At 43.8% G+C, this 24,289-nt stretch overlaps 1 protein-coding gene across 6 annotated transcripts in view; it reads right to left on the bottom strand.

Moving 5' to 3' along the window:
- DDHD1 (DDHD domain containing 1) overlaps positions 1–23,357 on the bottom strand; it is a 110,812-nt gene extending 87,455 nt beyond the window's left edge. For 3 of the 6 annotated variants that reach the window (XM_065593902.1, XM_065593907.1, XM_065593905.1), the window contains exon 1: positions 22,594–23,357. In XM_065593902.1, coding sequence (XP_065449974.1) covers positions 22,594–23,224 — 631 coding nt within the window. In that variant the 5' untranslated portion in view covers positions 23,225–23,357. The remainder of the gene's footprint in view (positions 1–22,593) is intronic. The other 3 variants (XM_065593903.1, XM_065593904.1, XM_065593906.1) reach the window with 3 other exon arrangements.
- Positions 23,358–24,289: the final 932 nt, after the last annotated feature.

Below are 24,289 nucleotides of genomic sequence, written 5' to 3'. Positions count from 1 at the left end.
TGTAAGGCAGCAACAACCCTTTAAGTCCCAATTCCTCCCCACAGACAAAACTCCTTTCCAAAACTCAGGCTCCAAACAATGCAGGCCTCTCTCACCCCCAGGTTCCTCTAGATGCTAGATATTTCCCCCCAGTCCCAGCACATACCAGCTAAACCCCTTCCAGGGCTCCCCAAAGACTCCCCAACTTCTGATGCTCCCAAACACTGCTCCCCTTCTCACCAGAGCCCAACTCTCTCTGCTGCCCATTCTGCTTCTCTCTGTCACCAGTTACGTATAGAGCACAGCTTGTGAGTCAAGGCAGGCAAGGCTGGCAATGTCATTCAGAAATCAAAAGCAGCAGACAACTCAAAAAAGTTTCATCAAACTTATGGTTGCACAGCTCAAAACAGTTATTCTGTGTAAGAATCAAAAGTTGTCTATGTCCAAGATATTTTGTGAGTGAGAGAGAGAGAGAGAGATTTGGGATTTGTGAGGAATCTGGTTAACTACAGGAATACAAAAAAATGTGAGGAAAATAGCAACATTTCTGAAAGGGTGTCCTTTTAAACATCTGCTCTGCAAAAGATAGTAAATATTTCATTTGACATGCAAAATTCAGTTGTCCTATGAAAAGTTATTGTGCCATGTCTGGACTCTAAATTTAGTCATCAAAAGTGTGAAATAAAGGCATTTTTGGTTCTGTTTAAATGCAAACTTTAACTATGGAGTCACCAACCACCACCTACATAATACAAGACTAGGGTGGGGAGCAAAATATGAATTTCAGCTAGTGGTGCCTCATGAACCACATTCATTTTAAGCTGTGCTGTATTCCCCTATATTTTACACCTGTCACATATGTTTCATGATGGAATTAATTTGTACACACACAGTAAGGCTGCTCTTTGCAACAAAGGAATGTGTGTGGTAAAACTGATTCACATGATGTGTGGGTGTTCATGATGGAATACATTGTTGATGGAAGCCAAGATGCAACTATTCCACGCATAAATCTTTACAAGAAATTCTTCAGTTCTTCACTAAGTATCTGATCAGATTACACTCCTTCCATAGCTTCTTAAAACTGTATGTACTTTAAAGCTGTCATCAGAACAAGTGATTCCAAATTTTACATTACAGATTAAATGACTAAAACACTGCTTTCAATTTTTAAGGATCCCAGAACTTTTCAACTGTAACTTTCCTGCCCACAAATCTTCAAAACCTAAATTTTAAAATAAAAAGTTTAATTTTAACATTTTCAAACCCTTCCTGACAGAATTTCTCATGGTGGTGCTTTGCTGCTGCAGGCTGTAACATTCAACAGCAGTACCCAGGCTATTGACAGAGACAGTCTCCCCCTCACAGACAATCTTAGTCAAGAAGGTGAGACTAGTTTTGAAAAGCCAAAATTTGATTTTAAAAAGTTGTTAAGGTGGCTTAATTTTGAAGGAAACCAACCGTATTTCAGGTTCCATGTATGGAACGGGCATGAGTTCATGTGAGAGTGTAACATTCCAAAGATGCTTTTTCGGTAGGATAGGATTGTTGACCATGATCAGAGTAATTACATTCTGCCTCCCTAAAGTCCCAATGAAGTTTCAAATGGAAGCAGTATTCTTCCTTTCTTCCTCTAAACTGCTGTGCAATACAGCTATACCCATACTACCCTGAGCTGTAATCTTGTCAGATTTCACAAGGTAAAATAAGATAGGTTTGGTCAGTACTTCAGTGAGAGACCTGGAAGGAAAATCGAGATAGTACAGGAAAACAGTCAGTAAGTGGCAGTTTTCCTTCCGTGTCTGTAATATTATCCTACCACTGTATTAGGGAACACTAACTTTCAGATGAGAAACAACCAACCTTGTAACCATTTTTGATCACTGAATATTCCACGGGACTTCTCACAAAAGTAGGAATGTTTGGTAAAGTGGATATGAATAGTTTTTCATTAACATTTGTGTTTAATTTTCTTCACTGATACCACAGTAATGGGTGTATTAGAAATGTTTAGACATGGACTTTAGTCCTGGGCAGATTCTAGTATGCATTATGATGTTCTACCGACCTAAAATTTCCCCGCACTTTCAGTTATACACCATAGTCTTCATTTCCTGCCTTTAAACTAGAGTGTAATAAACCCTGGATACTGCTAATCAGTTGTCATGTTCTTCTCACAAAGACTGCATTTCAGTAGCAAGTGGAGCAACTATACATCAGGATTAAGCAATTACACTGGGTCAATTAGAGGACCAAAGGAGGTAAGGTTGGGAAAATATTACAGGACTTTTTTTTTTTTTGGTAAGCTCTAATGGTCGGGGGGGGGGGGGGGGGGGGGAGAAGAGAGGGGGCTGTGACTCCATGTCTTAGAGCTATGCCCCGGCTCTGAATGCCAGAGTTCCTGGATTCAAATTCCAGGGATGCTTTGGTAGCTGGGGTACATCTAATTCTCCTTTAATTGTGGTTTGTGTTGTGAAGTAGATCAGATTAGATGATCAAAATGTACCTGTCTTGCCTCAAAAAATCTATGCAATGTCTAGAAATTGGTTTGTAAATTGCACTTAAAAATTAGGATAGGCACAAAAAAAATTAAATAAAAAAGTTATTACAGTTTTCACCAATGTATGGTGAAATCCCAAAACTTCCATTTCAGCCTCATAATTGTTTCAAGTGAATTCTTCATCTTAAGTTTTTTACTTTTTGTGACTGTTTAAGCAAAATTAATAGCGCCATTTTGAAGACACACTTTCCCCTGATGTTTCAACTGAAATTTTTGCCAAAGCATAACTCTAAACCAGCAGACACCTAAAAACCACCCTTCAAACAAAGTATACTTCATAGTCCTCACTATGGAACATTACTGCTTCAAGAAAAAAAGGTTCTTTCAGCAGCCTAACCAGTGCACTCTATATAATGTATTTGATGCTCCTCCCCCGACCCCCTAAATTAAAGGTGTGCTGTGATATTTGTTCCTTCTCTTCCCTCATACCTTTTTAAAAAAGGATGGGGGGGGGGATTAATTGTTTTAATGCCAGTTTTTGAATTTAAGGTTGAGAAATCAAGCACTGAAAAGCTAGAAAATTCTAAAAATTAAGAACATGATTTTTATAAGCACTTAAGTAACTTAGAAGCAAAGCACAATTGTGCTCCTCAGTGACTTAGACACTTTTGAAAATTCCAACCTACAATTTCTACTATGTTATCTGGATATGTTGCATGTACCGTACGTACATTTTAGCCTTGATTTCCTTGGGAAATTAAACCCTTAACGGTATTTAGTATCTAATTTACACTATAAAATTGTGTGTCAAATCTTTATTTCTGGAACTTCCCGACTTTGATGTGTTAATGTCTCAGTCTTAACATTGTATTAATGCTTTTTCTTTCACATTTAATATTTTACTCCTTTGCTTGCCATTGGTGAAGTCTGACTAATTTTGTTGCTTTGCTTTATTTTTTGTCCCCAAAATTTTGATTCACGCGGAGGTATTTCCCTTGACTTCTTGACTTCCCCAACTTTTACACATATAATCTATAGTTTGCAATGACTTAGGTGTGAAGATATCAATATGTTTGGCTGGTTATTCATTTGCATGGTGTGTATATACAAGATCTTTAAAAACAAATTTCAATGCCAGAGATGACAAGTGGAAGAAAAAGGTGACAAACCAGAAAGTATTCTGTTCTAATTATTCACATAAATTTTACTAGTCTTATAAAAAAGTTTAAGCACAAGAAATTAAACTGCACAAAAAAATTACTCAATTTCATTCTTTCATAGACAAACATTTTTTTCTGGAAGGAGTTGTAAGAACGCTCTCACTGCAGGGAGTATGTTCATTGTAATGTAACAGTAAGACCTCCGTTTTGATACAGTTTTAAAATCATTATGCGAAAAATCAATTTTTAAATCATACAGCCATAAACCCAAACCAAAGAGATGTGGCTGACTATTTAGGTAGGCATTCCTAGCAATTAGGACTGAATAAACCTGCCACCATGGAATTTAAAACAATAAAAAGCAAAATAAAGCCATGAAACATCAAATTAGTGGTAGAATGATGAACAAGCAATAGTTATTATGAATGAAGGGATAAAGGCCTGTGGATACCAATCTGAATGGCTCATAAGTCCTTTTGAAAGGAAAGGAAAAGGTAGTTTTTAAAATAGAATTTGTATGTATTTAAAAACACCTTTTCCTTTCAAAAGGACTTACTCACATTGTGGTGTGGTGTGTGTGTAATATTACAGCCACTGGAAGCTCAGGAGACTGCAACAGCCATTTCATCGTATAGCAACTCTACACTACAATTTAGGACAGGAATTGAATACTGCATCCAGTTAAAACTGGGCGACAAGTTCTGCCCAAACTGCAATTCCTCTTCGCTTCTCTCCTTCACACTGCTACCGGAACCTTGTGATCTGCAGTGTGATTAAAATACTATACAATTTTTAAATCTTGACAGATACACATTGACACAGAAAGCGAGGTTTAAATGATTCCTCACCCATTCCACTTGAATCAGAACTGTAAATTGCTACACTAAAATGTACAGAGACAAATTATTAAAAAATTAAGCTTGAACAAAAAGCAATGAGAAAAACTGTCTAAAGCATATCAATAAAAGCTACTGTGACGTTGCACTCGATATGATTTTATGAAAATATGCTAATAAGTGTGAATTTAATGTAACTGGAATATGCTTCGTGCAAAAGATCTCTTGTAAGGTATCATTACAAAGCTTATAATCTACTGAGTGTGGTCATCCTATTTGTATAAATGTATCACCTGTATCTGAAACCAGAAATATGAAATATAACTCTGAGGTCCTACTGTAATTATGCAAAAAGTGGGCCATTAACGGTGGTTTGGAATCTTGATGACTCCCATTAACCAGGATAATTGACTGCAGATGGCTCTGTTTACTTGTAAGTCTTCCTGTATACGTATGTGCTGGCAAATGGGTAATGAAGTCTTACAGTGACATGTGATCATGTCACCTGAACTGGAATCCATCTTTAACCTGGTGCTTTTCCATTTAGAAGGAGGGGTGGGAACCCAGAGAGGGACAAAGGATTCCCGCCTTGTGCAAAAGATATATAAGGGGGTGGAAAAGAACAAAGGGAGCTGCAGTCATGAAAAATCCCCTAGCTACCACCTGAGCTGGAACAAGGACTGTACCAGGGGAAAGGATTGTGCCCAGATTAGGAAGGCATCCAGTCTGTAAAAGAAACTTATTGAAACATCTCTGAGGGAGAGATTTTATCTGTATTCAGTTTTCTTACTGTATTAGGCTTAGACTTGGGTGTTTTATTTTATTTTGCTTGGTAATTCACTTTGTTCTGTCTGTTTTTACTTGAAACCACTTAAATCCTACTTTTTGCATTTAATAAAACCACTTTTTATTTATTAATTAACCCAGAGTATGTATTAATACCTGGGGGGCAAACAGCTGTGCATCTCTCTCTATCAGTGTTATAGAGGGCACACAATTTATGAGTTTACCCTGTATAAGCTTTATACAGGGTAAAACGGATTTATTTGGGGTTTAGACCCCTTTGGGAGTTGAGTATCTGAGTGCTGGAGACAGGAGCACTTAAGCTGTTTTCAGTTAAGCCTGCAGCTTGTGGGGGACATGGTTCAGACTTGGATCTGTGTTTGCAGCAGGTAAGCATGTCTGGCTCAAACCAGGCAAAGGAACTGAAGTCCCAAGCTGGCAGGGAAAACAGGCTGAGGTAGTCTAGGCACATTAGATGGCAGTCCCAAAGGGGTTTCTGGGATCCACACTACTTGATAACGGTGGCCAACTGCTGGTCCTATTCTTGTCAATGCACACATGTTTAGAGTGTTAGTTTTTAAAGATAGGGAGCTTGCCATTCTATTTGTTCTACTTCTCCCACAAACCTAGCCAAGAGTGCACTTTCTTCAAGAGAGAACTCAGAGGACAGGAAGTTTTATTATGAGTATAGCCGATTACCAAAAGAAACAAGAGTAAACCATCCAAGACAGATAGAGATAATTGAAGAGTTATGTTTTACCGATGACAATTTTTTTTCTACATAATGTTTGAAAGGAAAGGTCTGTGCAACAAAAGCCAACCACTTGGAGTAAGTTCAGTACTTGATATCATCTGGGCAACATCCTGGATTCCTTTTACAACTTAGTACTGTACAGATTTCTACCAATTCATCAAAAAACAATTTCAGAATGCAGTAGGTTACTACTATGAAAATGAATGCTTCCATTCATTTAATCCCAGTTACGTTGACCTTTCTATGTTTTAATGGAAAGGTGTGCAAATTGCTGTGTTCTTTTGTGAGGAACAACATAACCTAAAGAAGGAGACTTTAGGTCTCTCATTGACTTAATATGGCCAGAATTTCATCCAGTGTCCCAACTCAGGGGAGTACTTTCATTTATAAAGTGGTGAGGAATTTTCCCCTGCTCTACTCCCAATCAAATATTTCCAAACTATTTATTGAGGGATTTGCAAAAATTAGAGAGGCGGGGGTATTCTTGGTGGCTAAAAACATTAAATGCAATCTGCTAAACAGGGTGGATAAAAATCAATAATTTTTTTTAAAGATAAAAAAGATTTTTTTAAATTTAAATCAGATTTTTTTGATAAAATGCTTTTTGAGGAAAAACTTATCTAAGGATAGTTTTAATGAAGATGCCTTATAGCTCAAAGATATCTCATCATGGAATAGGGATGATAAATTCTAATTCTCTAGTATGATAATATATTCATGTAATGTTTAAGAAAAGTTTTGTAAATGAGTTCTAATAATTCATGGATTAGGGACCCAATTTTATGGGGTTCCAGGGGCTTCTGTATAGATTATTTAGGTTAATCTTTCTATCTACCCAATGGGACTCAGTGCTCAGTCTAGAAGATACCATCAGAGACGCTTAGTTTTGCAGTTCTCAAACTGTGGATTTGTGTCTCCAGAGATAACATGCTTGTTAACAGCAAAAATGTTTTTAAATAAATAAATAAATAATATATAGGGGTGAGAAATAACAGATCTCAACCCTATTGTCCCTCTGCAAATTTGTGTACACAGAGTCAATCCCTTACCTCTCTCTAAAAGTGTAAAGTTTCAAAAAGTTCAATGAATAGAAGATGTTGGGGGGCGGAATAGATCTGGACAAGGAGAAGAAGTCTGAAGATAAATGTGAGAAGGGAGGGACAGGCAGTAGAAACAGAAGTGAAACTGTTTGAGCAGCATATTCCAGAAGTCTTGAGGTCTTTCTGAGTGTAGCCTTCATTGATTTGAGATCTATCATACCATTCTCTCACTAGAAGGGATAGCCTATAATGGCAGCAGGCCGTAAAAGAGACCCAGTTCGGGAATAAGAAATATATGTTTGCGAATGATGTTTTAAAGAAAATCACACCAGTGAACTGGTGGAAGTTTCTTAAGCACATGGATTCAGAGATTATTGAAGTGATAATCTCACTTAACAGCAGTAGCTTCTTTTGCCCATGTAGAAAGAATATTTTCTTCCTTTGGACTAATTCATTCCAAATTGAGAAATTGTTTGGGACCTGAAAAAGCAGGAAAGCTTGTTTTTCTTTTCCAGATTATGAACAAACAGGAAAATGAAGGTGAATACGACTGAGCTAGCTGTAGAAGCCAATATTTTAAAGTTTCTCATGTTGACCTGGCTGACACAGTCAATTTAATTTTTGTGGTTTTTTTAAATATTTCATTTAACTATTTTAGTTAAAAACAATTTTAGCAAAAACAAACCTGATTTTAAAAAACTTGAATGTTTTAACTAAATTCAAAAATTCATATGCTTGTTTTGTTAAATTATTATATGTTCGCTGTTGAACAAAAAAATCCAGAATACATAACGTTGTTGTTTTAGTTAAATAAAACAAACAATTTAAATGTCTGTCTGGTGATGTTCTCCTCCTGAAAAAGCATGGCAAGAAAATCCTCCAAATATTAATGATTAACCTGTTGAATTGGAGATATTTATGAAGTCATTGGGAGGTGAACTATCTGCTTCAATTACCTTTGGTAAATGAAATAACCAAACAATCATTCGTTTTCTGATATAGCTGTAAAACTAATCTGAAAAGTTTTCAAAATAAATCATTTAAAAAATGTATAGTGTGTCCCTTCTAAAAATGAAACCTACATCTATCTCTGATTTGTGAAGAATATGTATTAAGGTTATAACAACCAGCAAGAAGGCACTTTTATTTAGAAATCCATGATTAAATCGAGTCTTACTGACTAGTGATTTAAATCAAATCCACCCTGCTGCTAAACAAAGAGATTGTCTTCTCTTTCCAGATTTAGGCCCTGATCCCACAAACAGTTACATATACAAGCAAGTTACCCATTCAACTCACATCTACTGTCACCCAAGTGGACTAAATGGGGAAAGGAACAAGGATTCCACTCCCTCTGTGAAAAGAAAATGCGAAGCTGCCTTATGTAAACAAGCCACTTTGGGTATTCTGCAACAACTTGTAAACACGTTTCTATGAAGCACATTTAATCAGTTTATAACATTGACCAGCAGGTTCCAAAACCATAAGACTTTCAATCTTCAGCTCTAGTTCAATTATCACACACAATGCACATGAAAGAAAAGGGAAGATGCCTCCAAACCCACACTCAGGTTACTACTATATATCACCACAAAAGAAAGATTCTGATCCCACTGACTGGAAGAAAAACTCACTTAATTTCATACAATCAGGAATCATTCAGCAGACCAGCAATTGTTTGAGGTGGATCCTTTTGTTAATCATTCTTTTTTCAAGCCATTAGTAAAATAAAAGACTCTGAGTCTGATCAACTGTTTCCACAGATCTTCTATTAACATTCATGTCAGTTTCTTAATCAGGTAAAGACACATCTAAATACATATGGACTACTGCATTCAAATATAAAACAGGGCTACAGTTCCAGTTTTTAGGAAATGTAATTGATGGGGCTGTATTTTTAAATATAAAGTAATGAGTCTGCGTCAGACTTCAGATTACCATAATTTAGTCATATATATAAAAAGCTTGAAATTCATTTTACATAGGTCTAATATGAAGGTAAAGGAAACCAGCTCCCTTGGACTTTGTATCTGTAATCTATACTTTGCCTGGCAGAGTGGCTCTTGTTTTTAAACTAAACACAGCAAATTGACAGGAGACTTTCCAGCATCTATGGACAGCAATTCCACACTCAAAACTTTGGTTTCCAAAAACATACAAATTTTGAGTACGTGGCAGGCAAGAGAGGTAGGGGAATAAATATTTTTCTTATCAGCAGATCTATTTGAGTCTTGTTAAACAATATTAGGAGATAAATTTCAGTAAAGGTTTGTGAATGTTCTTCTGTCTGAGCCTGGTATTTTTCAGAAAATAGCACTGTACCGGAAATCATTATATAATTAAGCAAGAACCTTATGACACTTCAGATTTTAGTGCCCAACCCAATGAAGGTTGGTAAAATTTAACTGAGATCATGTAGGGGTAATTTTGCTATCCTATCCAGTAAGAAGTCTCTGTGACATTGTGCAGTCTATATGGTCTTATAAAAATTTAATAATAAGTGAATATCATGTAACTGAGATATGCTTCATGCAAAAGGTCTCTTGTAAGGTATCATTACAAAGCTTATAATCTACTGAGTGTGATCATCCTATTTGTATAAATGTAACACTCTTATCTGAAACTAGAAATATGAAATACAACTCTGAGGGCCTATTGCAATTATGTAAAGTGTGGGCCATTAATGGTAGTTTGGAATCTTAATGGCTCCCATCAACCAGGAAAATTGACTGGGGCTTTGTTTGCAAGCAAGCCTTCCTGTGAGTCAGGCTGGCAGGAATGAAGGCTTGGGGTCTTACAGTGACATGTGATCAGGTCACATGAACTGGAATCCATCTTTAACCTGGTGCTTTTCCAGTGAGGGGGGTGGAAACCCAGAGAGAGACAAAGGATTCCCACCTTATGCAAAAGATAAATAAAGGGGTGGAACAGAACAAAAGGGAAGAGCCATAATGAAGAATCCCCTAGCTACCACCTAAGCTGGAACAAGAGCTGTACCAGGGGAAAGAATTGTGCCCAAGCCTGGAAGGTGTCCAGTCTGAGGAAAATCTTACTGAAGCATCTCTAAGGGTGAGATTATCTGTATTTAGTTTGATTAGACATAGATTTGCACATTTTATTTTATTTTGCTTGGTAACTTATTTTGTTCTGTCTGTTACTACTTGGAACCACTTAAATCCTACTTTCTGTATTTAATAAAATCACATTTTACTTATTAACTCAGAGTATGTATTAATACCTGGGGGAGCAAACAACTGTGCATCTCTCTCTATCAGTGTTATAGAGGGCGAACAACTTATGAGTTTACCCTGCATAAGCTTTATACGGGGTAAAACGGATTTATTTGGGTTTAGACCCCATTGAGAGTTGGGCATCTGAGTGTTAAAGACAAGCACACTTCTGTGAGCTGTTTTCAGGTAAACCTGCAGCTTTGGGGCAAGTAATTCAGACCCTGGGTCTTTGTTGGAGCAGATGGGAGTGTCTGGCTCAGCAAGACGGGGTGCTGGAGTCCTGAGCTGGCAGGGAAAACAGGAGCAGAGGTAGTCTCGGCACATCAGTTGGCAGCTCCCAAGGGGGTTTCTGTGATCCAATCCGTCACAGTCTCTACTTACCGGGCTCTAAAATATCTGTTAAACAGAACCACAATCCAGACTCTGAAGAGCATAAAAACATTCCTTACACAAACACATGCATGCACATTCTGAACAACAGTAGGCATGGCATCGGATGTATGAATGACTATGGTCAAAAAGAGTTCTTTAGCTCTGTGCCAGTCAAGGCTTATCAGTGACTAACACCTCCTTTGCTGGTAACATTAGAAGAAGAGCATCATGGAGAAACCCAAGGTTCAAGCACTGGTATCAGCTGAACTTGGTATTGACAAAACATACATATTTGAAAGATCTTGCATACATGATCCTTCCGAAGTGCAGACTGTGACACAGACCACTCTCGTTTGCTGCAAAGTGAAATTTCAAGCCAAGAAGATTGACCGTAATAAAACTGCCATACAACCTTGTATTCATTTGAGCCAAATCAACGATCTGGTCAAGAAACGGCTTTTTAATGAAGTAGCAGCAAAGACAGCCGGAACGAATTAAACTCCTTTAGATGCACAGGAAGTCCTGGAGACAAGTACATACAATGCAGCAATCAAGAGTTTTGGAAAGAGTACTAAGAAAAATATTGACTGGTTCGTAGACCATTCTGAGATACCGCTGCCACTCACTGAGAGGAAAACATCTGCCCTGATCACCTACAAGTCTACTACTACTGATTCACTCAGCAAACTAAGAAAAGCTTGTAAGGCTGTTCAAATAGCTTGCAGGAGGTGTGCTCAAGAATTTTGGCTGGGTTTCTGTGACAGTGTCCAAAGGTGGCTGATGCAGGTGATAGTAGATGGGTGTATGAGGGCATCAAAAAGGCCATTGAGCTGATAAAGAACAAGACAGCTCCACTGAAAGATCTGGATGGCAATATCATAACTGATAAAAGGAAGTAACTGGTGAGGTACACTATGGAATGATATACTCAAGGGAGTCTGTAGCAGACTGTGAGTTAGACAAATTGCCTGGATTTGAAGTTATAACTCTGCTGGATGCCAAACCTACACTAGAGGAACTTGAACAAAGCATCAAAAAGATTCCCAACAACAAAGCCTCAGGATCTGACTGTTCGCCTGCTAAAATCTACAAATGTGCAAATAAAGACTTGCTGCAAAGATTGCACGATGAAGAAACTGTTCTGCAAGATTAAGGATAGTCATTTCATCCAACTCTATAAAAACAAAGGAGGCAGAAGGGACTGTAATAACCACAGAGGTATCTCTCTTCTTAACATTGTGGGGAAAAATCTTAAGCTGTATTCTTATACCTAGACTTCAAACTTTAGCGGAGAGAATCTATCCTGAGAGCCAGTGTGGCTTCCGCTTAGGAAGGTCCACAATAGTCATGGTCTCCTCTGCAAGACAACTTCAGGAAAAGTGCAGAGAAAAGCATATTCCACTGTACATAGCTTTTATAGATTTAACAAAAGCCTTTGACAAGGTTAGTTGGTCAGGGCTTTACATTGTTCTGAAGAAGCTTGGTTGTCCACCTATATTGCTAAACCTTGTGAAATCTTTACACGATGGCATGAAGGCAACTATAATTTATGAAAACCAAGAGTCAGACTAATTTAACATCAACAACGAAGTGAAGCAGCGTCGTGTACTGGGTCCTATATTGTTTAATATTTACTTCTCATTCTTGCTTGAACATGCGTTTCATGTTGCTCGAGAGGGTGTCTATCTTAGCACTAGACTTGATGGAGGTTTGTTTAAAATTGCAAGGTTCAGAGCCAAGATAGAGGTGAAGGAGATCATCATAAGGGACCCGTCTGAAGATGATGCAGCCCTTTAGGCTCACAGTGTTGATGCCTTACAACATCTTAATACCAAGTTCTCGGATTCATGAAAGATCTCTGGGCTAGGAATAAGCTTGAAGAAGACTGTTACCATGCACCAAGGCTCTTGAGAACCAATTCCAGCTATCACCTTAAATGGTATTTGTCTGGACGTTATTGACCAATTTTGTTATCTTGGCTCTATTGTTACCAGCAATGTAGATCTTGATGCCGCGCTCACTAGCAGGACTTTGCAGGACAGCATGGAACAACAACAAATTGTCAACTAAAGTGAAAATCCATATTTAAGAGACGTGTTTTATCCACTCTTCTATATGACTCAGAAACATGGACTTGCATACCAAACATACCAAAAGACTAAATAGCTTTCAAATCAGATGCTTGCGTAAAATTCTTCTAATAAGATGGCAAGACAGGGTGACAAACGTGGAAGTGTTAAAATGTGCTGATGTGTCATTCATGGGAAGGTTGATTAGTAAGAAAAGACTCAGGTGGCTCGGACATGTCAAATTAATGCTGGATTACAGGATCCTGAAGAGTGTGCTGTACTCAAGCACGTGAAGGGTCTAGAAAGAGAGGCAGACTACTGCACTGATTTCGGGACGCTTATAAAGATGATTTAGTATCCTTTGGAATCTCTGTGGATGATTGGGAAAGGAGTGCAGAATGCCGCTCTGGTTCACAGAATATCAGGATTGGAAGGGACCTCAGGAGGTCATCTAGTCCAACCCCCTGCTCAAAGCAGGACCAATTCCCAACTAAATCATCCCAGCCAGGGCTTTGTCAAGTCTGACCTTAAAAACCTCTAAGGATGGAGCTTCCACCACCTCCCTAGGTAACCCATTCCAGTGCTTCACCACCCTCCTAGTGAAAAAGTTTTTCCTAAGATCCAACCTAAACCTCCCCCACTACAACTTGAGACCATTACTCCTTATTCTGTCATCTGGTACCACTGAGAACAGTCTAGATCCATCCTCTTTGGAACCCCCTTTCAGGTACTTGAAAGCAGCTATCAAATCCCCCCTCATTCTTCTCTTCTGCAAACTAAACAATCCCAGTTCCTTTAGCCTCTCCTCATAAGTCATGTGCTCCATCCCTCTAATCATTTTTGTTGCCCTCCACTGGACTTTTTCCAATTTTTCCACATCCTTCTTGTAGTGTGGGCCCAAAACTGGACACAGTACTCCAGATGAGGCCTCACCAATGTCCAATAGAGGGGAATGATCACGTCTCTCGATCTGCTGGCAATGCCCCTACTTATACAGCCCAAAATGCCGTTAGCCTTCTTAGCAACAAGGGCACATTGTCGACTCACATCCAGCTTCTTGTCCACTGTAACCCCTAGGTCCTTTTCTGCAGCACTGCTGCCTAGCCATTCGGTCCCTAGTCTGTAGCAGTGCATGGGATTCTTCCGCCCTAAATGCAGGACTCTGCACTTGTCCTTGTTGAACCTCATCAGGTTTCTTTTGGCCCAATCCTCTAATTTGTCTAGGTCCCTCTGTATCCTATCCCTACCCTCCAGCATATCTACCACTCCTCCCAGTTTAGTGTCATCTGCAAACTTGCTGAGAGTGCAGTCCACGCCATCCTCCAGATCATTAATGAAGATATTGAACAAAACCAGCCCCAGGACCAACCCTTGGGGCACTCCGCTTGATACCAGCTGCCAACTAGACAGGGAGCCATTGATCACTACCCATTGAGCCCGACGATCTAGCCAGCTTTCCATGCACCGTATAGTCCAGGGGTCGGCAATGTTCGGCACGCGGCTCGCCAGGGCAAGCACCCTAGTGGGCCGGGCCAGTTTATTTACCTGCTGACGCAGCAGGTTCGGCCAATCGCGGCCCCCACTGGCCGCGGTTCACCGTCCCGGGCCAATGGGGGCGGCGGGAAGCAGCACGGGCTGAGGGATGTGCTGGCCGCGGCTTCCCGCTGCCCCCATTGGACCAGGACGGCGAACTGCAGTGAGTGGGGGCCGCGATCGGCCGAACCTGCCGCGTCAACAGGTAAATAAACTGGCCCGGCCCACTAGGGTGCTTACCCTGGCGAGCCACGTGCCGAACGTTGCCGACCCTTGGTATAGTCCATTCATCCAGCCCATACTACTTTAACTTGCCAGCAAGAATACTGTGGGAAACCGTATCAAAAGCTTTGCTAAAGTCAAGGAATAACACATCCACTGCTTTCCCCTCATCCACAGACCCAGTTATCTCCTCATAGAAGGCAATTAGGTTAGTCAGGCATGACTTGCGCTTGGTGAATCCATGCTGACTGTTCCTGATCACTTTCCTCTTCTCTAAGTGCTTCAGAATTGATTCCTTGAGGACCTGCTCCATGATTTTTCCAGGTACTGAGGTGAGGCTGACTGGCCTATAGTTCCCCGGATCCTCCTCCTTCCCTTTTTTTAAAGTTGGGCACTACATTAGCCTTTTTCCAGTCATCTGGGACCTCCCCCGATAGCCATGAGTTTTCAAAGATAATGGCCAATGGCTCTACAATCACATTGGCGGAGTCAGCCTGTAAATGGATTGAGGCATTGCAAGGTGAACTGAATTAAGCTTTGTGATGACCAGCATTAGAGGAGGAAAGAATCTGCTGCTTGGATTCAGAGCACTGCTAGTGAGTGGGTACGCCCTATCTGTGGATAGGATTGTCATCAAAGAACTCATTGGCGCATACACCATGCTCTGAAAAGAGCGATGGTGACATTGAATCCAGACTTGGAAGAGCATAAAAACACGCCTTACACACACACACACACACATTCTGAATAATAGTAGGGAATTTAGTACTTAGAAGAGAGACAACTACATAAGTTACTTCCATCACCAGCATTCTATGGATAGAATAAACATGTCTTAGAATCCCTTCCCCCATTAACCCCCTTCAAACCCAGGGAAGAGACCTGCATTCTTTCAAACAATAGGCAGAGGCTAACTGAACCAGAGAAGGATGACTATTTGTCAAATGCCTAACATCACGATTCACGAAAGGTACATAAGCATGTCCTTAACTTTAAGCATTGACTTCAATGGGACTTAAGCACAAGCATATCCTTAACTATAAGCATAAGCACCTTCCTAACTGGGGACCTAAAATGGGACTTTGTGAGCAAACTACACTACAGGGCAGAGTAGCAATGGACAACAGATTAATAGTCTAAGTGAGAAGGTTTCTGAAATGTAAATACCTTTTTAACTCCATTAAAAAAAATTGAGATCCTCCATATGGAGACGAAAACCCTTCCTGAAACATTAATGAACAAGAAAATAAGAGTTGTGAACTTCCCGCTCTCCTCTATTTGCTTTTCCTTCCCCCTCTAGATTCTCTCCTCCCTCTTCTGTCAAGGACACAGAAGTTTCTCATTTGCTTTCCTCCTCTAACCCTCCCACTTGTTCCAGTCACCACATCCTGATCTCCCTGATGTCAACTCTCATCTCCTCCCTTATCCATCTCCTTAGCCTCTTACTCTCCACTGGTTCTTTCCCTTCACCATATAAGCATACTTTATTCTCTCCCATCTTAAAAACTCACTTATCTCCTTGTCTTTCCAACTATTGCCTCATCTCCCTTTCATCTCCAAGCTCACTGAATGCATTGTCTGCAATAACTGTCTGGAATTCCTCTCTTCCGGTACCATCCTAGAACCTCTTCAATCGGGTGTCAGCCTGTTACACTCCACCAAAACAGTTCTTCCCAAAATCTCTAATGACTTTTTCCTGCTAATGCTCAGAACCAGTACTCTCAATTAGCCAAGACAGTCGGACACAATCCCATGCTCTGGGTTTCCCTAAACCTCCAACTGTCAAAAGCTGAGACTGAACAACAGGGGATGGATCACTTAAAATTGCCTGGTTCTGTTCATTCTCCCTGAAGCATCTGGCACTGGCCACTATCAGACAGGATACTGGCCTAGATGGACCACTGGCATGACTCAATGTGGCGGTTCTTATGATCCAAGTTGTTATTGGTTACAGGTAAGAGAAAGGTTGGGATTTTTGTTTTAATATGAATTTACACTTGACAACATTCCTGAAATTTAAACTCTTTTAGCCAACACATTTCAATTTCATTTTTACAGAAAAATTTACAAATCATTACTTGTGCAATTACATATTAAAGAAAAAGAAGGGAACAAAAGTTGCAAGAACTGAATATTAATATCGGCTGCAGCTATACAGTCAGGTTTCAATATGTCTGTAGGATAAATATAAAAAAAATAATTAAAGTTTGCATAAATTTGGTAAAGGAAGTATATATGTTATAAAGAAAGCCCTGACTAGCAAGTAGAAGGAAGACCTCGAAAATAGCAAGTGATAAGGCCAGAAGGAATAAAGTAGGGAGGATGCCTGGTTCAAAGAAGAAGATAAGGGGAAGTTTCTAAAAATAAGGCCTCTGACCGATAGGGATGACTGCAGATGGTTTTAAATAAAACAGAATCTGTCTTAAAATGAGCCAACACAGTCCTTCCTTACCCCACACACCAGTGTTAAAGCCTATGTGAACTCACATGCAATGGGAAACCTGCTTGACAGCAAGAATGAGGGGAGGAAAGGCCTTGGGAAGAAGGAGGTTGTAAATCTTATCAGGATTAATTCTGGAAATAAGGGTGAACTGTCTCAATTTGGGTTTTAGCTGAAGTCAGTAATTGGCAAGGACATCACTTGTTTGGTAAAGGGTATAAAAAGTAAGCTCTTAAAGGATTCATTGCTAATACCTGCCTGACCACATTGGAGCCGACCAATATGGGTCTAAGCAGCCCTGGGTTTAGCCTGATTGTAAGTATCTAGATCAAATGTTTCAAAATGTTTTGTTACTGCTTGGATGCAGTAAATTGCTTATTATTTAGGCTTTTTAGGCATGTTTAGAGCAATTGTATAAATTAGACTTTGGATTTAATAAAAATTTGTGGTTAAATTAGTGTTTGGTGGTTTCCCATATTAATAATTTCAATTATTAATAATTCCAGCAACTTCCAAGAATTTATTTTGTGTTATTTGCATCTCTCCTACATTTGCACAGTTTCAATCACTATACTATCAACAATTAGGCTATTAGCAAATATCTGTTTAGAGTACTGGTCTCCACTAGCAGAGGTCGGAAAGCTTTCATCCCTCATAGTAAGTCCAGTCTTACTACTTTGTAATCTTCAAGCCTGTTTATTTGACAATTGCTGCACCTGGATAATTGCACCAAACTATTAATGCTGTGCAGAATGGTCTCTCTTGAATATTCAGGTTTCTCCTTCTTTTGCAATGTCTCCAAATAGCAACAAAAGCTGATGTTTTGAAGTATGAAAAGACAAGAGGATGTGCGCAAGGTAAAAGACTTTTAAACTGTACCTACTCAAACCCAGCATTTTAATAATCCATACAAACCCCAGCAGATACTAACATTTAAGAATATATCTGACAAAACACTAGCAAGAAGGAGAGTCCTAACTACTGATAAAAAAAAGTCCTGGGAGAAATATATACATTTTATTTTTGTTAGCTCACCAACCATGATCACTACAAGAAAAGGTATGCACTGTACAGTGACAGTGATGTGTGAAAAACCCTTTTCCTCATCAACAGAAAGGATATGTTTTTACCAAAGGGTATACTACCTACTGGTACCCCAGCCAGATAAAATTCTAATAAGGATTGAACAGCATTAATGTGGAACTGAAAGGTGACCTGCAAAAGGAAATAAATGGAATTCTACTCTTTTTGCTGATGTGTGATATACAAAGGCTGCCAGAAAGACTTTTTTTCTGCTTGAAATACAAAGTTGTCTCTTCTGTGGTTTTGCTGGCAATCTTCTTTGGAGTCTAGAGAACTTGAGTTTTCAAAGGCCTTAATAAAAGACGCGGGGCATAATCTTTAACCTAGATTCCCTCCCCTTCCCCCCAATTGTTTGTTCAGGCATTTGAGGTAAAAAAAAAATTAACAAAACCAAGTAAAAAAAATGGATTGTAATGAGTGAAGAAAAATTTCCTTCTTAGTTCCACAAGCTTCTCCTTGGTATCTGTGATGACATAGTCCTTTTAGCTCTGCAGTTGTCCATACAATCTTCCAGGAAAGACAGGGTAGATGAGACCTGAATTTCTAGTACAAAAAGAGAAGCTTAAAAATAGGTTCTCTCTCTCTCTCTCTCAAAAAAAAAATTAACAACGTTTCAGACTCTTACCATACATTGCACATCAGCAAAAAAAAGGAGGAACAGTGCCAAAGGGTTTCTTTTTTGTAGGTCAACTTTAAGGCGAGTGGAAGTATTACATCCCTCTTAAAATATAAGCAGTATTCTCATGCTCAGGTAGGTGATGTCCAAAGGGGTGGGGAAAAAAGAACAGTTTGTTTTTATCCCGACAACAAAATTTTTGGCTCAAGTCATAAATTTCTATTGATAGACAGATGTCAGTTTACAGGATGGACAACCCTGACATGCAGTTAGAATTCAAAATAAAGAACATTCTGAGAACTAGAGTTAGCAGCAGCAGAAGGGGATTGATTTATGAGAACAGATTAAAAAACTAAATATGTGTAACTTGGCTAAGTAACTACCAAAGGGGAACAGAGGTAAAGACAAAATGCCAATCTACAAACATTTGATGGATGTGAACACCAAGTGGGATGAAATTAATAGGAAAACTAGGCTATCAGGACAAACCTTCCTGTCACTACAATTAGGCTGTGGAACAGTCTGACTTGCAAAGGAAGGGGAAGAAACTATATTGCTTGGGATTTTGAAAACTAAACTGAGCAAAACTATAGAAAAATGTACTGTAGGAAGAGCCTTGCATTGGCAAGGGGATGGATTGGATGATCTAATAGTCACAGAACTCAGATGGAAGAGACCTATGAATTATTGCTATTTGTAATCAAATATTCATTGCCATGTCAATGGAAGAGACAGGGAATGAAACTTCAAGTTACATATTTATCTAGAGGCCTCCTCCAATAACTTTACTGATTTGCATGGCACCCTTGCTAGGTTTGCAATATTCATTAAATAAATCTCCACTCACTGGGTAAAGATAACATTCTCAATAATTAATTTCTTCAAGCTGTAACTCAATCTGGTGGTTCTGATGTTATAACTGACTCCTCAGATAGAAGACTTCTAGTAAGGAAATATTTTAGCAAGCATAAAGTTTTAATCAAGTCCTTCCTGTCACTTGGGCAATAAATTTAATTGATTAATGAATTGTCAGTGTTCATTACTATAGGGCCTGATCTACACTACAGAGTTAGGTCACGGTAAGGCAGCTTACATTGACCTAATTATATCAGTGTCTACATTACAGCCTTGCTCCAGCAGATGTGTCTTACTACAGCGGCATAATTCCACCTGCATGAAAGGCATAGGACTTATGTCGGTGTTCTTAGGGCAATGCAGTGTCTGTGTAGACACTGCTTAAATTAGCTGTAGGCTGTCATTCTTGTTAATTCAAGGCTCCTGCTGGAGCTGTGAAATTGACAAGAAAAGCTGGTAGGGTTCCTGCTGTGAACCTTGCTGGGCTCACAGCTGGGGCTGTAACCCGGAGGCAAATGGGGGAGCTCCAGCTCTGAGCCCAGCTACTGTCCAAGCTCTCAGCTCCCCATTGGGAGCCCAGCTACCGCCCCCGCAAGCTCTCGGCTCCCCGCCGGAGACCAACAGCAGAAACAGAGCAGTAGGCATCAGTGCATCACACAGCCAAGTGATGCAGGCTTGCTGGGGCTGGACAGGCTGCCTCACTTGGTAGGGACAATTAAGGACTCAGAAGGAGGAGGAAGATGAGATCCCATACTGGGGCAACGAGAGGAGGAAATGTGAGAGTAAAGAGGGGGAGCTAGAGTAACAGATGATCAGAGGGAGGTCCCTGAAATACCAGAGGCTCTGTTTATCCATAATCCAACCCTGGTAAGGTCAAGCATTGTTGTTTCAGTTAGTTTTCTATGAACAGAAACACATCCATCATCCTTAATCTTCTCAGTACCATGAGTTTATGTTCTCTCTTGTACAGTGCTGCTTTAGGTACTGGAATCTAGGAATCTCTCCTTTCAAACTTCAGAAATCCCTCTCTCTCAGCAGCATGTTATTATTTAAAACATCTGTTACTCAGACTTAATGAGACTGAATCAGCTTCCAAAATGGACAAGGCACAGGATCAAGAAATTAAATCTTTCAACTGTTGGGATGCACGGTCTCCTGCCCCACCTCACAGCTGTGTGCACTTGCTCCTGTTCTGCCCCCTGGCACAGTTGCTAGAGAGAAGAGAGCAGCTTTCCCCATTCCCAGGGTGACTTGCATAGTCTCCTCCCTGCAACCAGGGGCCAATTGTGTCCATTACCCATTCTCCCATGGCGCAAGTGCCAAGGTTATGGTAGGTGGGGAAAGATGAGAAGAGGAAGTCTTCTCTGCCTGCCGCTGGGCAAAGGGGAACAGAGAATACGAGGGATCTTCATGGTCTTCTCCTCATCACCTGGTACATCTCTCATTTTGGAGTGAGCCACCCAACCCGGGGTCAACAGACCAGGGGCTAGCAGGACTCATGCTAGCACTCTAAAAAAATAGCCGTATAGACAACACTTTCAAGTTGCAGCTCAGGCTGGAGTTTGGGCTTTGAAGCGTAGGGAGCTGTCTATACTGCTATTATCAGAACACAAGTGCAAGCCCCACTAGCTCCAATTCTACGAACCCAGACTGGGAGGCTCGCTCCAAAATGTTGTGTAGACATATCCTCAAAGGCCCAGAACGAAGGGGAAGGAAAAGGATGCGTCCCCAGTTCCCAAATAAACTATATTTGCTCCCCACTCCTTTGCCCATTCCACCATAGCTCAGGCTGCACGAGGACCAAGAGCAGTGCCCCCTATGTTGTGCTTCTTCCATTACAGCTCTGTGTCTGTGTGGGGGATGATCTGAAAGAGTAGATAAACCCTACTCCTCAAGTGACCTGCACGGCCTATACCCCCCACGCTCACTCCCCACAGGATGTATGGGGAGAATAGAAAGCAGGTGATTCCCCCAGTCTCCAGGGGATCTGCACTGCCTCTCCAACCTGTGCCATTCCCACCATGATTCAGGGGGTGGGGAGTCCTGGGGGAGAAGACACGAGTCCCAAAAGTCTCCTTCCTGAGTCTGTTCTGCTCAGGATGTGTGCGGGTGGGGGTGCCCTCAAGTACACAAATGAGCCTGATAGCCTCCCTCCCACACATTCCCACCCAGGTGGGGCCTGAGAGGGGCAAGGGGTAACCAGGTGCCTGCTCCTTCCCAGGAGCTCTCCAGAGTAGGTGTTGGCCATCTGGGTAGGGAGTGACAGGGACAAAGGGGAGGCAGGTGCCTATTCATTCTCAGAGTCTCTCCAGGGCAGGTGCCCACTCGAGCAGAGACTGAGGGGAGCAGGGGCTGAAAGGGATGGGGGGGGGAGGGAGGGGCTGAGGAGGGTGCAAGGGCCTGCTTCTGCACGGGGGCTCTCTGGGGCTGGTGCCCTATGGGAGATGGGGGGAGGGGCAGGTGTCCGCCCCTCCTGGGAGGGACCTGAGGGGGATAAGGGGGGGCAGGTGGCCTGAGGGGAACAAGTGGCCGCCCCCCCCACGGGCAGGACCTGAGGGGAACAAGGGGGGGGGCAGGTGGCCGCCCCCCCCCCGGCGGGACCTGAGGGGAACAAGGGGGGGGCAGGTGGCCAGCTCCCTCCCCCCGACGGGACTGAAGAGGACAAGGGGGGGCAGGTGGCCAGCTCCCTCCCCCCGACGGGACTGAAGAGGACAAGGGGGGGCAGGTGGCCTGAGGGGAACAAGGGGGGGCAGGTGGCCGCCCCCCCCCGGCAGGACCTGAGGGGAACAAGGGGGGGCAGGTGGCCGCCCCCCCCCGGCAGGACCTGAGGGGAACAAGGGGGGGCAGGTGGCCGCCCCCCCCGGCAGGACCTGAGGGGGACAAGGGGGGGGCAGGTGGCCAGCTCCCTCCCCCCAATGGGACTGAGGAGGACAAGGGGGGGGGGCAGGTGGCCTGAGAGGAACAAGGAGAGGCAGGTGCCCCCCCCGGCGGGACTGAGGAGGACAAGGGGGGGGGGGCAGGTGGCCTGAGAGGAACAAGGAGAGGCAGGTGCTCCCCCCCGGCGGGACGGGGAGGGCAGGGGGCCTGGAGGGGGGGGCAGGGGGCCGGTGCCCGCACTCACGCTGCCAGTAGACCGGGTAGCACTCGGCGCTGCTCACATCCACCTCGTAGAGCCCGCCGCGCACGCAGACGGGCGGGCCGGGGCCGGCGCCGGGCCCCAGGGCGCGGTAGGCCAGCTCGAGGCGCAGCGAGTCGTAGCCGATGAAGGGCTTCCAGCTCTTCCGGTCCTCGCGGTAGAGCCAGCGCACCTCCTCGGGACCCAGCTCCCGCACCACCTCGTAGCGGGGCCGCCCGCCGCCGCCGTCCGCCGAGCGCGGCCGCTTCCGCTCGGGCAGCGCGCTGGCCGCCAGGGAGAAGCCGCTGCCGCCGCTCTCGCTGCTGGCCAGCCCGGCGCCCTCGCTGCCCTCGCCGCCCGTGGAGTAGCGCAGCGACGTGCCGGACTCGGCCGAGTCGAACTCGTAGCCGCCGCCGGCCTCGTCGCTCAGGCTGGGCTCGCGGCGGCGGGCGGCGGCGGGCTCGCCCTCGGAGGAGGAGGACGAGAGCGCCGGGCGCAGCGGCGGGAGGTGCTCCGGGCCCCGCGCCCCGTCCTCGCCCGCGGTCCCCCGGGCCGAGTGCTCGTAGCAGCAGCCGTAGCCGGCGTCGTTGCCCAGCTGCCAGGGGCCGTGCGGCGGGCCGGGCTCGGGGGACTCCATGCCGCGCACGGGGCAGGTGCCTCCGCCCGCGCCCCCCCGGCCCCCGCTCACACCCGGCCCCGGCTGCCGCAGCCGGCTCCAGCCCAGCGGGGCGGCGCGGCGGCAGCGTCACGCACGCGGGGGCGGTGCAACCCTGCCCTCTGCCGGGGGGAGACCGGCCATGTGACACCGCCCCCCCCCCCAATCCCTACTGACCAACGGGCGGGGGGAACCGGCCATGTGACACCCCCCCCCCACTCCCTACTGACTAACGGGCGGGAGGAACCGGCCATGTGACACCGCCCCCCCCCCCCAGTCCCTACTGACCAACGGGCGGGAGGAACCGGCCATGTGACACCGCCCCCCCCCCCCAGTCCCTACTGACCAACGGGCGGGGGAGAGACCGGCCATGTGACACACCCCCCCCAGTCCCTAGTGACCAACGGGCGGGGGGAACCGGCCATGTGACACCCCCCCCCAGTCCCTACTGACCAACGGGCGGGGGAGAGACCGGCCATGTGACACACACCCCCCAGTCCCTAGTGACCAACGGGCGGGGGGCGGGGAACCGGCCATGTGACCCCCCCCCCCAGTCCCTACTGACTAACGGGCGGGGGGCGGGGAACCGGCCATGTGACACCCCCCAGTCCCTACTGACTAACGGGCGGGGGGAACCGGCCATGTGACACCCCCCCCCAGTCCCTACTGACTAACGGGCGGGGGGCGGGGAACCGGCCATGTGACACCCCCCCCCAGTCCCTACTGACTAACGGGCGGGGGAGAGACCGGCCATGTGACACCCCCCCTCCCCAGTCCCTACTGACTAACGGGCGGGGGAGAGACCGGCCATGTGACCCCCCAGTCCCTACTGACTAGTGGGCGGGGGAGAGACCAGCCATGTGACACCCCCCTCCCAGTCCCTACTGACTAACGGGCGGGGGGAACCGCCCATGTGACCCCCCAGTCCCTACTGACTAGTGGGCGGGGGAGAGACCGGCCATGTGACACCCCCCTCCCAGTCCCTACTGACTAACGGGCGGGGGGAACCGGCCATGTGACACCCCCCACCAGTCCCTACTGACTAAC

The sequence above is a fragment of the Chrysemys picta genome, chromosome 4 (genome assembly GCF_011386835.1).
Source record: "Chrysemys picta bellii isolate R12L10 chromosome 4, ASM1138683v2, whole genome shotgun sequence".
NCBI lineage: Eukaryota > Metazoa > Chordata > Testudines > Emydidae > Chrysemys > Chrysemys picta.
The sequence above is the reverse complement of the archived record's forward strand: the minus strand, read 5'-3'. Positions and strand labels throughout refer to the sequence as shown.